This window comes from Tauraco erythrolophus, chromosome 1, assembly GCF_009769465.1.
Source record: "Tauraco erythrolophus isolate bTauEry1 chromosome 1, bTauEry1.pri, whole genome shotgun sequence".
In the NCBI taxonomy this organism is placed as follows: Eukaryota; Metazoa; Chordata; class Aves; order Musophagiformes; family Musophagidae; genus Tauraco; species Tauraco erythrolophus.
In genome coordinates this window covers 130,637,579-130,651,394 of record NC_141465.1, presented here as the reverse complement: position 1 = coordinate 130,651,394, position 13,816 = coordinate 130,637,579, and the positions used below count along the sequence as shown (strand labels likewise).

The window sequence follows — 13,816 nt, the reverse complement described above, 5'->3', positions numbered from 1 at the left end:
TTGAGAGTAGGCATCAGGGAGAGGTGACAGAGAGCCTTCGAGGTGACTGAGCCATCCTACCTCCTCCTACCAATGGAGGGGGCGGGGGGTAGAAAGGAGATCTGAGGACCTTTGAGGAAGGATGCCCAACAAACATCTCTCACCTAAAGGAGGTCACAGCTCTGTGGAGTGTGCTGCAAAGTGAACCAGTGGCTCTGACTTGAGGAGAGGCAAGACTTCTGGCAGCCCAGAAAGCAAATCGTATCCTGGGCTGTATCAAAAGAAGTGTGGCCAGCAGGTTGAGGGAAGTGATTCTGCCCCTCTACTCAGCTCTCGTGAGACCCCACCTAGAATACTGCGTTCAGCTCTGGAGTCCCCAACATAAGAAGGACATGGAGCTACTGGAGCAGGTCCAGAGGAGGGCCATGAAGATGATCTGAGGGCTGGAGCACCTCTGCTGCTATGAAGACAGGCTGAGAGAGTTGGGACTGTTCAGCCTGGAGAAGAGAAGGCTCCGGGGTGATCTTATTGCAGCTTTCCAGTACCTAAAGGGGGCCCACAGGAAAGCTGGAGACGGACTTTTTACAAGGGCGTGTAGTGGTTGGACAAGGGGCAATGGATTTAAACTGAAAGAGGGGAGATTTAGATTAGATATGAGGAAGAAATTTTTTACATTGAGGGTGGTGAAACACTGGAAGAGGTTGCCCAGAGAAGTTGTGGATGCCCCATCCCTGGAAGTGTTCAAGGCCAGGTTGGATGAGGCTTCGGGCAACCTGGTGTAGTGGAGGATTTCTCTGCCCATGGCAGGGGGGTTGGAACTAGATGATCTTTAAGGTCCCTTCCAACCCAAACCATTCTATGATTCTATGATTCTGCCTCACCCTCAAGTCTTTGCGGTCTTTCATGTCTTCGTGCCTCCTGTCTTGGTGTTTATTGTCTGTAAAATGGACGGGCTACAATAGTCTTCACCCACTGTGACTATCGGATACATCCTACAGACAGTCTGATGTGTATAATCACCAAAGTCTCAAAAGATGGAAGCTGGTACAAGAGTAAAAGATGGAAGCTGGTACAAGAATAAGATGTGGTCCACTTGGCTTTCGAGTAACTCCTCTTCTGACTGCAAGCTCCCCTTCAATCTGGCTCACAGCCTCAGGACTCTAAATGATTTAATTTTGGCTATAATCACAATCTCACTCAAGACTGTTACAAGCTCATGAAGGGCCAGAGACCCAAATTTGGGAACTATTGCCTAAGAGAGCTCATGTTCTATTGTGGTTTCTGAAGGATAGTTTTTTAACAGGCAAACCATCTGTGCTGGGGAAAGTCAGTCCTATGAAAGGATGAGCTGTCCTTTCTAGGAAGCAAAATTATCTGGATTAGAGAAACACCAAGAGATATGTTCTGTGATGCAATTCAGCAAAGTTCTTCAGGTAACTGTTTAGATCTAAAGCTGTGAAACGTCACATCTGGGAATAAAGCAATCTTCATAATTAAGTTCTTGAAAAAAACAGTAAGCGTTTCTAAAGACAGAAAAGGACAGTAAATATAAATTTGTTAGCTGTCTGCAAAGCTATTTGGGGGACAGTGTTGCTCCCAAACTGAGTTGTGCTGTCTATGGAGTAGCAAATGGTGAGAGCAGCTGCCACATGCATTAATTTATTGAATATCCTTCATAACCTTACCGGCAGGAATTCGAATTGCAATTTCCAGCTGTAAACCTTTGCGGAGAGGGCAGCAATGCCCCTCCTCAAGGAATTTATCTGGATTAAGTCCTCATTGCTTCAGGAAGAATCAGTTTTACCTTTTTGTAACAAGACTGGTTTGAGGCCCACATCTTATTTCATCAGAGACTTCCTTATTGGACTTTTCACAAGTTTTTCATGACTCTTAAGAGTATATTTGCTTAAGGATGTGTGTTTGAGAATGACAGAATTCTGCCCTTAAATTTGCACAAGAAAGTATCTGCTTAGTAAGACTGCAGTTCCATCATGCACGGGCAGGGATTACATCTAGGCTAGATGTTGTAAGCACTAATAAGATGTTTACTCCATTGATGTTTGTTCCTGTTTAATAAACAATTTATCCTATGTTAATATTATACCTCTAATCTCATTTGAAACCCATCCCATGCGTCTGGGCACACAGAAATTATAAAGTGGTGTCTTTTAACATCTTAACATTATAAAATATTCACTCAAGTTAAAACACCTTGAAATTTCACTCATGATAAAAGACTCGATTTCTAAATCAACAAAACTATTTGTAGGGGATGATGTTACTCTGTGTGAGTAAGAATGCCAGGGTTTGGCAAAAGAAGATTACTGATTTCAATATGTAAGTAGTTTTCCTCAAAATTTTCATGTAACCGATAATCACATTCTCTAGATTTTGTTTCTTTCAGCAGTCCACAACTTTAAAACTGTGTTATTCTGTTCTGTTAAAATATGTGGACTAATCTCTGGTAAACCACCATATTTGATTTAGTTGAATATGTTCTAATAACATTTTTGGTTAGCACAGTTAGTTCATCTGCCAAGTATCACATTTTTTCATTCCTCACAAAATCAGGACAAACTGTACGTCTTCTGCTGTGTCCGAAGCTGATTTGGCTAACTTTCAGCTATGCTAATTAAAGAATACAGAAATTCTATTTTTATCTGGTTTTAAAATACTACAGATACACTGCTGGCAACTTTACTTCTGAGGCAAAGATAGTTAATTGTGCAAAAAGTTCATTAGTTTGTTTTCTGCTATTCATTTTCACATCCACGCACAGACTCACACTCAGATACATGCCAAAATGCTAAGAGATGCCAAACAATTACAAAGATTTATCAAATCCACTTTCAGCATAAGGCTTGAAGATATAGGTTTGGATAAACTTCAGCAAACAGGATGTCATGGAACAGAGGAGAAAGTAAAAGTAAAAGAAAGAGAATGGCAATACTAAGGTTTAAAGACCTTTACCAAACAAAACTTGCCACTATACCAAAAAGTTCTGTTTTGAAAAGAATGTTTCTAACATTGTTGAACACTTTGTTTAACCATTTTAAAAAACATTTACTAAGTAATGTTTCTTACCATTCAGCACTCCAGCCAACAAACTTTAAAATACTGTGGACCTAAAAAAAAATGATTGATATAATGTCCCCAGAGTAAAAGGGTTTTGTTCATTTGAAAATAAAAGCGTTAAGATGAGACAGGCATTAAATTTGCAGTACCAGCTCCCTCCTTCTCACCTACACAGTTTATTTCTATACTGCATTGGAACTGCTGGCTGCACTCGTAGCTTATAGAGACAAAATCCATTCTGTTTGAAGTCGGTGGGCATTTTGCCATAGATTCAATAGGAACAGAGCCTGGCATGTGAAAGCATACTGCGTGTAATGAAATATGGACCTGCAAAGTATTTGATCTGTGGTTTTACCTGCCTACACCGCTGTTTTCTTTACAGCTGTTCTTAGTTAAATGTTCTTTTAGGCATCTGATCTTACAGGTCAACAAGCTGTTGCACAAACTACTTATCTTCTAGTATTTTCTCCAACTGGGTTATGTAATCTGAATTAGTTCAATGCACCTGATAATTCATTTTTGCTCTTTATCTTTCACTGGGTTTTGGATTGTGAGGGCTAAAAACCACAGGTGTACAGAATGGTCACCAGCATCTTGCTTTTGTAGTTCTTCCTAGGTTTCAGCTGCTGTGGCAATGCATAAAGTCTTTAGCAAAGAACAGGCTCTTGGAGAATGTTAAAAGTGAATACCAACACAGGCAGGGTTAGTGTTTGACTTCAGAATATCCCAGTGAAATCTGAGAGGCTGCAATCCTTTCTTTTGGATCATTATTCCTTCTTTATTCCTCCGGTAGCAAGCACTGCCAATTTGTCTGGCTTTCCAATGAAAAGGGACACTGTATGAAAAGGCAAGGGAGGGCACAATTGATTAGTGAAAGCACGCAGAAGAAGTGGTCCAAAGAGAAGAATTGGACAGGTGGATGCATTAGAAATGAGATCCAGATCCTTTACCACTCTTTGCTGCTGCATTCAGATAAAAATGACCAGTAAAAACTCTGGTGATTTTTTCCATGGTGATCCATGGAAAGTGAATTTGTTGGCCTGCAGCCAGTTCCCAGTGGAAAGGTCCACATCACACAGCTTCCAACACAGCAGGCATCTTCTGATCTGAAGTCCCAGAAGTTTGTTGCCAGATTTACTTGTAGCTAGAAACCAATATGGATTTACCAGGAGGCTACCAAGAGAATTTTAGCTTAATGTAGCCCTTCTCCCACTCTACTACTGTAGTGCTGGCAATTCACTTGTTCCCAGCGTATCACCTCATCTTCTCTCTGGTACCTCAACCCCGTCTGCGAGTGGGGGGGGGGGGGCAGAGAGAAGGCATGACCTGAAGCAAAACTATGAGTACGTTGAGTACGTATTCTCCTGCATTTGGCCCTCCACTGTGGGATCCCCCCAAGGCCAATGAGCTGGCAGAAAGGTGGGTACCTGACACATGGTTGTGAAGAAAGCATCGTGTCCCTGCCCTCCACATCTGGCCTGCATCTGTCCCTGGCCTCAGTGGAGGAAACAAGCAGAACATATAATCTGGTCACTTCTAGACAGGGGTCATGGCTGAAGCACATTACCAAGACAAGCCTGCACCACTGCTGCTCTTTGAGCTCCAAGAAATAAAGCTAGGAAACACAGGATGACAGAGAAGGCAAGAACAGTCACTCACAATATTACTGGCAATTCTTTACATCTCAGATCGTGAAAAACAAAGCAGTTTAAAATATCCAGTTCATTTCTTCTTTTATGCATTTCCTTCATTTCACTGAATGGAAAGCACTTTCATTTATGTACTTGTGTGTACTGGAACAAATTATGACAAATCCTTTATTGATTTTAAGATTCAAAGTAGCTTCTACACCACCAGAATGTTGGGAGGCATTTAGTTAACGTCTTTTTCAGTGCAGCAGTGCGATTTAATCAGCATGAAGTCTGCCCACGTGTAAATGCAGTCACTGACCCCTGAAGCACAGAGCCAAACACTGAACCTGACTCACTCCAGCAAACAAGACTCAGATCTCACATAAAGACCAAGGAGTGGGACCTACCTACACAAGGCTTGAAACCAACTCATTGCCGTAAATGGATTTATTCATTTCAGGAAAGGAACCAGGATTTACTTTTGCTGCAGAGACCCAATGGTGAGAATACTTTTCACACAGGTTTTCTTCTGGGTGAGAAGCTCCATTCAAGTCAGCACTGGCAGGACTGGACCCAGCTATTTACTCTCTATACTTGGCATTGCCAGCATCAACATTTTTGTTTCAGCTCCACATCAAAATTCATGTGGGTGTAAAGCTTTCCCAGACATAGAGCACGAGCACATGAGCCTCAACATTAATGAGGGAATCTATTAAGCTCTGCTGCACGTATGTGTGTGCAAGAGTGTGAGCGTAAGTACCAATTATAGCTTGGCAGCAGGCTGAAGTGGCTGTTTCATTCATACTCTGCATTTTCATTTGCTAATAACTCTCCTTAAAAATATTCCTTTGGGGCTGAAGTGTGTTATGCTTGTTTTTGGCTCAAAGGTGACTGAAGAAAATGATAGGAGATGCTTCTGAGTTCCAGGAGCCCGAAAGGAATGCAGTTCCTCCTGCACTCGCCCTGCTGGCTTGGTGCTTGTGAACTGGCAGAGGAGTGAAACGAATGGCAGTGCCCTCTCCGAAGTGCCCAGAGAAGGATTCTTATCAAATGCGATCTCCTGCCAAGCCTCATGAACGCTGCCAGCTTGGAATGATAGGGAGAAGTATTTGGCAGCAAGGCCTGAGGTTTTCAAGATGAAACTAGGGGGAAGGGATGGAGACGGTGCCTCTAGCTGGGACTGGGCCACTTGTTTGTCCTGTATGAAAGACCGTCTCTGAAATTTTGGAGATGTATATTGGTGTGCTTACGATGCTGGTAAGGCTGTGTTGCAAGGTTTGTTTTTCCCCTTGGAGCATCTGAGCGAGTTACTGTGAATGCCTGCTGCCGAGAAAGGATGTGTTAAAAAAAGAGTCCTTAGGAGAGAGCAGCGGTCGTTCATCAGGAACGCTCACTGATGGGCAACGCATGGCAGACACAGAGGACAGCATACCTCTCGCTGTTCAAAGGTGTCAGTGTTTGACACATCTGCTGGAAAGTGTGACCAAAATGTAGGAGAGCTTGTTTCCTTTCCATCTCACACTCAAAAAGGCATTTGTTACACACATTTGTCTGCCAGGTAGCAATCCTGGTTCTGAAGGCATTTGCTTACAGCATTAAATTGACACGATCAGTTTTGCAACGTGCAAGTTTCATGTCAGGGCGAGGAGAGAAAGGTGTGATAACACACAACAGAATTCAGAAGCATTGTATTTGTTTTCCACCTCTACTTAAATCTTCTCTTATGGCAGGGGAGCTCCTACTCAGATATACTACTCCTAAGCGAACGCAGTAAAATTAGTTCTGATTGCTCCCATCCTGTGAAACGGTACTGACTCACTTTTTTCCTTTCATACCTGCTTTCCTCATGTCAAAATCACATTAGCTCTTGGGCAGCTGCTCTCCTCCTCGACAAAGTCAGCTTCCTTTTAGGAAACAGAACAGCAAAGGACATCGACTACTAGTGAACTGGGGCTGTATGAGAAGGTGACACAAGCTGCAGAGCTCAGAATACTACCTATGAGGAAGGATGGTGGATACTGGTCTTACATAGAGAGGCACAAACGAGGAAATATGAAAGGAACAAAAGAAACATCAAAACTGGCACCATTTCCAGAGAGAGGGAAGAGAATTAAAAAAAATATGTCTGATTCAACATGGACTTGAGGAAGCTGGCTTCATCTGCAAGGACAAGAGGTCTGGACTAGATGTGAGGACAGAGAGAAGCTAGAAAAGCAGGTGCTATAAGAGGAATGCGGAGCAATAGGTAATGTCAGAAGGAACGTTTTAGATAGGCTCAAGGTGGGTATTTAGGTGGAAGAGGGTGATGTATTTGAAGCAGGAATGAATTGAGCATGGAATAATGATCACTAGGAAGGGAAGGAGCTGAGTACTTAAAGTTTGAAGGATCAGAAACACAATTTCATACCAACTGGATACAAGAGAAGCCAAAGTAAAATCTGGCAGGTCATCATGTTACATGTGGGCAAGAGGAATGTTGGAGGTGTAAACAAGCGTATCAGGAGTAGTGGAAAGGACTATCAATTAAAAAAGTAGCCCGACTCCGTTGTGTGTTGTGGCTCTTTTGCGATATTCCAACAGTCCTCAATGGTTGTGCCTCCTCCTCCTCCCCCCAAAGGTGATCTGGCCGCTTTGCACACCTCTGCTGGCTGCCCAATCCTGTTGGAAGCACGAGTGAGTAATGAGAACCACGCGCCTGGGCTCCGCTATTTCACGGTGCCACTAACAAGTGCTACTTTGACCACAACTTCTCTATGTCCCAGTTTCTTTATGTTTATCTTCTTAGAGGTGTTACACAAACACATTAATTATTGTCCACAAAATTACTTGATGAAGTTGCTATGGTGACACAAATTATGTTGAATTCTTATTACAGTCAAGCTGGAGTATGACTCTAAAGGTCTTTCACAGCAAAGCAGCATGGGACAAATCTTTGCCAAACTCTTTGAAAATGGTTTTGAAATTATTACACTGCAGTTAAATGGGCAGAGTTCTACTAGGCTGGGCAAAATTAGGCTACTCGGAAGTGCATTGATAACCTTAGATTGCTGCATATGGTCAGTGAGTGGCCTGGTTCTGGCCCTGCAGCTGTTCTGGAGTTCCACGTTGCCAGAGGTACATGAGAAATGAACCATATAGTCCTAAGAGACCACGGACACAGGCACATGTCATAGCCAGCTACGTTTGGGAAGCCAAAGAGCTGGCGTTTTCTGTTTCCTAATATCTTACGTCTTTAACTCAGATGCCAAATTCCTGAGGCTGACATCAAATTCACCCTTCCTTAAAAGTTGGAGAAAATACTATAACCCTTAACAGTAAATAAAACTATGGTGGTCCTTCAAACGGATCCTGGGAAACACCTGGCTTGGAGCGTGTTTCTAAATCATTTATACAACACTGAAAGAGCGATGCCCAACCTCGTTCAGGTGGCTTCTCCACCTCTGGCTTTCCTTCCCATTGCGTCCTTGCTCCACCGGTGTCTCTCTTAACCATCCTCTCCAGCAGTTCCATCTCTGTTCCACTGGCTCGACTCAGCCCTATTGCAGATATTTTGCCTCTCTGTAACTTTTCTTCATCAGCTCCCTTCACTTCCCAGATTGGGGTTGCTGGGATTTTTGTCGCTGTTTCCAGATACGCCCTCAAATCCTTGGTGCTGAGCCTGCTACATTTTATTAGCCTGAGCTCAGCTGTGCGCCTCATCAGTTTTGTGCCCCAGAAAGGCTGATTTCTAATGGACCTGAAATTCAGCTGAAATGCTTGTTTTAAATCTGAAGCTACATTTCATTACTAGTGTCCTCCCCCCAACCCACAGCTTTCCGAATCATTCGCAACAGTATGAAGCGTGGAGGAAGGCACGGACACATCTGGAATATTGTGTCCAGTTCTGGGCCCCTCAGTTCAAGAAGAACAAGGAACTGCTTGAGAGAGTCCAGCGCAGGGCCACAAAGATGATGAAGGGAGTGGAGCATCTCCCTTATGAGGAAAGGCTGAGGGAGCTGGGTCTCTTTAGCTTGGAGGAGACTGAGGGGGGACCTCATAAATGTTTATAAATATGTAAAGGGTGACTGCCATGAGGATGGAGCCAGGCTCTTCTCACTGGCATTCAATGATAGGACAAGGGGAAATGGATATAAGCTGGAACATAGGAGGTTCTGCTTAAACATGAGGAAGAACTTCTTCCCAGTAAGGGGAACAGAACACTGGAACAGGCTGCCCAGAGAGGTTGTGGAGTCTCCTTCTCTGGAGATGTTCCAAACCTGCCTGGACGCGTTCTTGTGTGATCTGATCTAGGTGGTCCTGACTAGATGATCCTTTGGGATTGGACTAGATGATCTTTTGAGGTCCCTTCCAATCCCTAACATTCCGTGATTCTGTGATTCTGTGATGCCAGCAGCACTGGGAACACCAAAGCACCCAGTTGGATTGCAGGCGTTACAGTGTGGCAGGCACCACACAGGGCAGAAATGACGCCGTTGCAAGAAAGTGATGTAGATCATAAATCACAGAGGTCAGGCTGAGGCAAGGTTTTCAGCACTATACAACACACACGGGGAGAAACAGCTCTGTCAGCTTGTCTGTCCTTCCAGGATAGCTGGATGCCAGCGAAACACTGACACTTTCGGAAGCTTGTGAATGCAAGATACAGCGTTTTTGCAGGAGCTGGATCCAGACTTGGGAAGAACTTTTCACAAGAGAAAAGAATGTTGTTTGAGTTTGCCACTTTGCTAAACATAGGACTCCTATCTTTGCGTTAGTTTCTCTCAGACACATATTCCTTTCTCCTTTCATTCTCAAGCACACCCAGGCACACAAACAAAAACAAACGAGTTATTAACTAATCAAACTTGTTTTCTTCAGGTTGGAAAGGAAAAGAGATAATATTTTGATTTCAATTTCCAAATCTTTGGGAGGTGCTCAGATATTATCTATCGCAGTGCTTCAAGCTCCTCACTGGAATGATATCAAGTGGCTCCCAAGCAATTAAAAAGCAACAAACAATTACAAAAATAAGTTCTCCCATCACTTCTCTCTCCCATTTCTGCTTGTGAACAAAAGTAATGAGCAGAATTTTTAACTGAGAGGGGTAGAACTGTGAGGTTTCTGTGAGTATGAAGAGCTGTAAAAAAGCTAAATTTATTTTTGGGTTTGGACCTCTAAGACTGAGGTCACTTTTTGTCCCCTTAGGAATGAGATATTTTGTCCAAATCTGGTCTCAGTAACTCCTAGAGTCACAAACTTCCTCTGTTTGGATAGTTTCACCGTTCCTGGAGAAAGTGATGGGCATAGTCAGAGAACTGATGGAGCCTAAATTACTTAGGCAATTCCATGGAACTTCTTGAAATAGCAACTTGAAGTGAGGTGTTGAAATCCTGGTCCTAGCTGAAGTTAGCATAAAAAATACCAGCTGTGCCAAAATTATTTGTATCTCTGATTTACAGTACAATTTGGGAACAACAGAAAAAGATGATGCATTCACAGCGATACGCATTGCTGTGTCAACAGCCTATAGCAGTCTCAGTGTTTTCACGGTGCGAAGCTTTATGCTAAAGCTGTCTTATCTCAAAGTCCGCTGCTGTATACGTCAGTCCTTTATTTCCCCCACATGGATATTTGGGACTCCAGAAGCTGTTCAGAAGGAGCCAAGAAATACAAATGCAACGGTATCTTCAAAGAGCCTGGTATTATGAAGGAAGCAAGTTCTAAATGTGCAAGCTCTCCTTCCACACACACAGCAACGGCATTATTTGGGTTCAGCTTTTGCCAGATGTCCTTCCTCTGACACTGATTTTCCTTACGCATTACAAACAGATAATCCTACTTATATATCCTGTGAAGCAGACAGAGTGAATATCATTTGTATACTGTGTCTGTTTAAGTTGCCTAATAAATATTTCAGTGGCTTCATGGATGAGAGACAGTTCCAAGACAACTCATCGGAAGGCACTTCTCGGAGAGGAAGAGCATTTGTCTGCTGGAATCCTGTGGTTTCGCTGCATTATTGGCTGCTGTGCGTTGGGGAAGGAGGAGGAGAGCCCCGTTGTCACAAGTAATGAAAGTGGCAGATAGCCGGGAGGCTGCGAACGCGCTTCGGCACTGCACAGGAGGAGGTGACAGCTCAAGTAGCTGTTCCTTATCGTCCGCCGCTGCCTCTGGGTCATACAGGTACCAGGCTTGGAGAAGGCACGTTAAGGAACAGTTAGCTGACTGTTATGAACAGAAACATTAAGGGAATTTGTACAAAATCCCAACAAGCCAAGGACAGAGCCACTGCCTATGTCCACGGGCCCTGAGAAGCAACAGCTAGGTAGCAAAACAGTGGGAGGCTGATCACGAAAGATCTGAAAACCACCAATTCTTTATTCTTGCCGTGACGTACATTCAAGAAAATTTTTGGCAAGCTTTCAAATAAAAATAACTGTTAAGGAGAAGCACGATTGTAGCACTCAGGCAGCTCCAAACGCCTCATTGCCTACAAACAGATTTTCTCTCTGCACTTCCATTGTCTAAGGCGACACTGAAGGAGTTTCCACAAAACTTTCCACGCTGAGAGATACGAAAACCTCCTTCAGGGTGGAGATACCCCACTTGCTCCACGAGATTTCGCACGGCGCTTTAACCCGCCCTGCTGAACCCAGAGTCCCACCGACGCTCCCACCCTCCCACCGCTGCCTGCCCGAGGGGAAGGGTCGCATCGCCCAGTTTTGGGGGGCTGTGCCCGTCCTCCCCTCCGCCCCCTCCTAAGCCCTCAGCGCTGAGGGGACGCGACGGCCATCCCGCCCCGGCGCCCGCCCGCCCGCCACACCCGCGCAGGAGCTCGCGCGACCCCACGTGACATCCCCCTCCCCTCCCAACCCCGCCGCCCTTGTTGCACTGAGGAGCTTCGCGTGGGGCGCGCCGGCGAGGAGGGGCGGTGCGTGTCACGTGGGCGGGGCGCCGGGGGTCACGTGATGCGGGCGGCCCGGAAAGATCCGACGAGGAGCTCCGCCGGCGCCATTTTCCTGCGGAGCTCAGTGTGTGTCCCCTGTCCCCGGCCGAGCGGAAGGCGCGCAGGGGGAGGGGACAGCGGCCGGGGGAGGGGGGTGGGAGGAGGAGGGGTCCCTGCTCGGGTGACAGGTCCGTCCCTGAGGGCGGAGCGGGGGCCGCCTGCGGCACGGCGGGGTGAGGAGTCCGTGCAGCTCCATCCCCCGGCCAGTCCTCCCGTCGCGGCCCCTGAGGAGGGAGCGGAGCCGCTCTCGGTTCCAGCGCCGCCAGCAGCCCGCCATGTCCGGCCAAAGCCTCACCGACCGCATCACGGCGGCGCAGCACAGCGTGACCGGCTCGGCGGTCTCGAAAACCGTCTGCAAGGCCACGACCCACGAGGTCATGGGGCCCAAGAAGAAGCACCTGGACTGTGAGTACCGGGGAGGGATGGCGGCTGAAGGGCTCGTCTCGCCGGGCTCCCCCCTGTCCTGGGGTCCTGTGGAGCGGAGTACCCACTGTGGGGCTGCCTCCTTTCCTACGGGGAGCCTCGTCAGGCGGAGGAGCTCTGTGTGTTTCAGCATAGGACATTCTCACGGTGGTGGGGGAGGTAGGATCGGGGACGTGGCGATGGAGAGGTTGGGAGAGGCTCTTCAGTGTGTCTGCTTTCCAGAAGAGGCCCTTATTAGCTCTTCCCTATGCACAGGGCCCTGGACGATGTGAGCTCTTGAAGGGCAGGACTTGCCTCATACTCCTTCCTTGGAGAGACACAACCACGGAGGCCAAGCAGAGGAATAGCTGTAATTTCTTTACTAATTGATCTCGTTTGTATTTTGCTAGGGCAGCGCTCCCCCGTTCTGTAGAGGAGGTGCAGGAGTTTCGAGAAGGAATAGTTCATCAGTTATCTTAATTCTTTCCCAGATAGTCTGCTAGGAAAAAAAAATTGTTCCTCTATCGTTCTCGTAACTCATCCACGTAGAAGAATGTGAATTGAGTGCTCGAGGAGCTAAGATCTTTCAGTAAGGGTGGTGTTCTTAGTCTTATATTTTATAGTCTGTCTCCTTCACTTGGGAGGATGGGCCTAAGAGGACTTTTTCAGACCTTCAGTACCTGAGCTTAACTTCCCATACGGGGACTGGCCGTTTCTCAACTTCTGTTAAAAATAGATCCAATGTGGCAAGGCTTAAAAGGTTTTCTATCAACTCTGTTCCATCCAGGTAATTATGAAGAGAACGATAAGCGCTGAAGTTCATATTAGTGTGTCTTCCACTAAGCTGTAAGGTCACAGGACTGAGGATGTTCTTGGCTTGAATACCTGATTATCTTGCATCTATTTGTTCTAGGACTTTTAAGGACCCTTCTCTTCCCCCTCCCCCCCCCCCCCCCCCCCCTTCACTTCCCACAATATGTAACAAAAGATACTGGCTGTGCCTTCTGTATGCATGCTTTCTCCTTTCCTCCCACCCACATCTGTGAGGAGAAGGTTGGTTCTTGATATGTCTTGAATTTGTGCCTTCTGAGACACTCTTTATCCAGATGAGAAGATGAGGTGATAGTATTAGGATTAATTGTACCATAGGTATTTCTTCTTTCCACTAAAACATGTCTGACTTAAAGGTTTAAGAAATTCTTGTTCTGCAAGTACCTGAGAGGGATATGAACCATTTTTAGGGTAGCCTCGGAACAGCTGCCTCAGTTTCTTTCTGGTATTCTTTCTTCCATTTAGTCTCTTGCCTGAAGACTGAGTAGTAACTGAGTGGCGTTGTTATTTTTGGTCAGCCCAGGGTGTCAGAAGGCTGAGGAAATCTTTGAGCTTTAAGTAACTTAGTCTTGGGCACTGAAAGCACCTTGTCATATGGCTTATGTATGAGGTCGGGGTGTTACTGGATTTCACACAACATAAGGGAGGCTTTCTGGAAAAAAAAACTTTGTAAAGTTTAGTCTGGAATAGCACTAAAAGTAGAGTTTCAGTAATAGGGCATTTAGCAGCTGAATTATTTCACGGTGTAAGCTTCATGAAAAAGAACATCAAACTGACCCGACAACTACTCTTCAGACTGGCATGTGTATGCAAGGGTGGTGTTCTGAACATGGTTGCTAGGGGACATCCTAGTTGAGACTTTTAAGATGCTGCTGTGGAAGGGTGCTTGAACTTCCTTGGAAAGCTGTCTGGT

At 45.5% G+C, this 13,816-nt stretch overlaps 1 protein-coding gene across 2 annotated transcripts in view; it reads left to right on the top strand.

Annotated features, from left to right (window-relative positions):
* Positions 1 to 11,916: 11,916 nt before the first annotated feature.
* PICALM (phosphatidylinositol binding clathrin assembly protein) overlaps positions 11,917 to 13,816 on the top strand; it is a 74,611-nt gene continuing 72,711 nt past the window's right edge. For both annotated transcript variants that reach the window (XM_086622143.1, XM_086622152.1), the window contains exon 1: positions 11,917 to 12,075. In XM_086622143.1, coding sequence (XP_086478269.1) covers positions 11,946 to 12,075 — 130 coding nt within the window. In that variant the 5' untranslated portion in view covers positions 11,917 to 11,945. The remainder of the gene's footprint in view (positions 12,076 to 13,816) is intronic.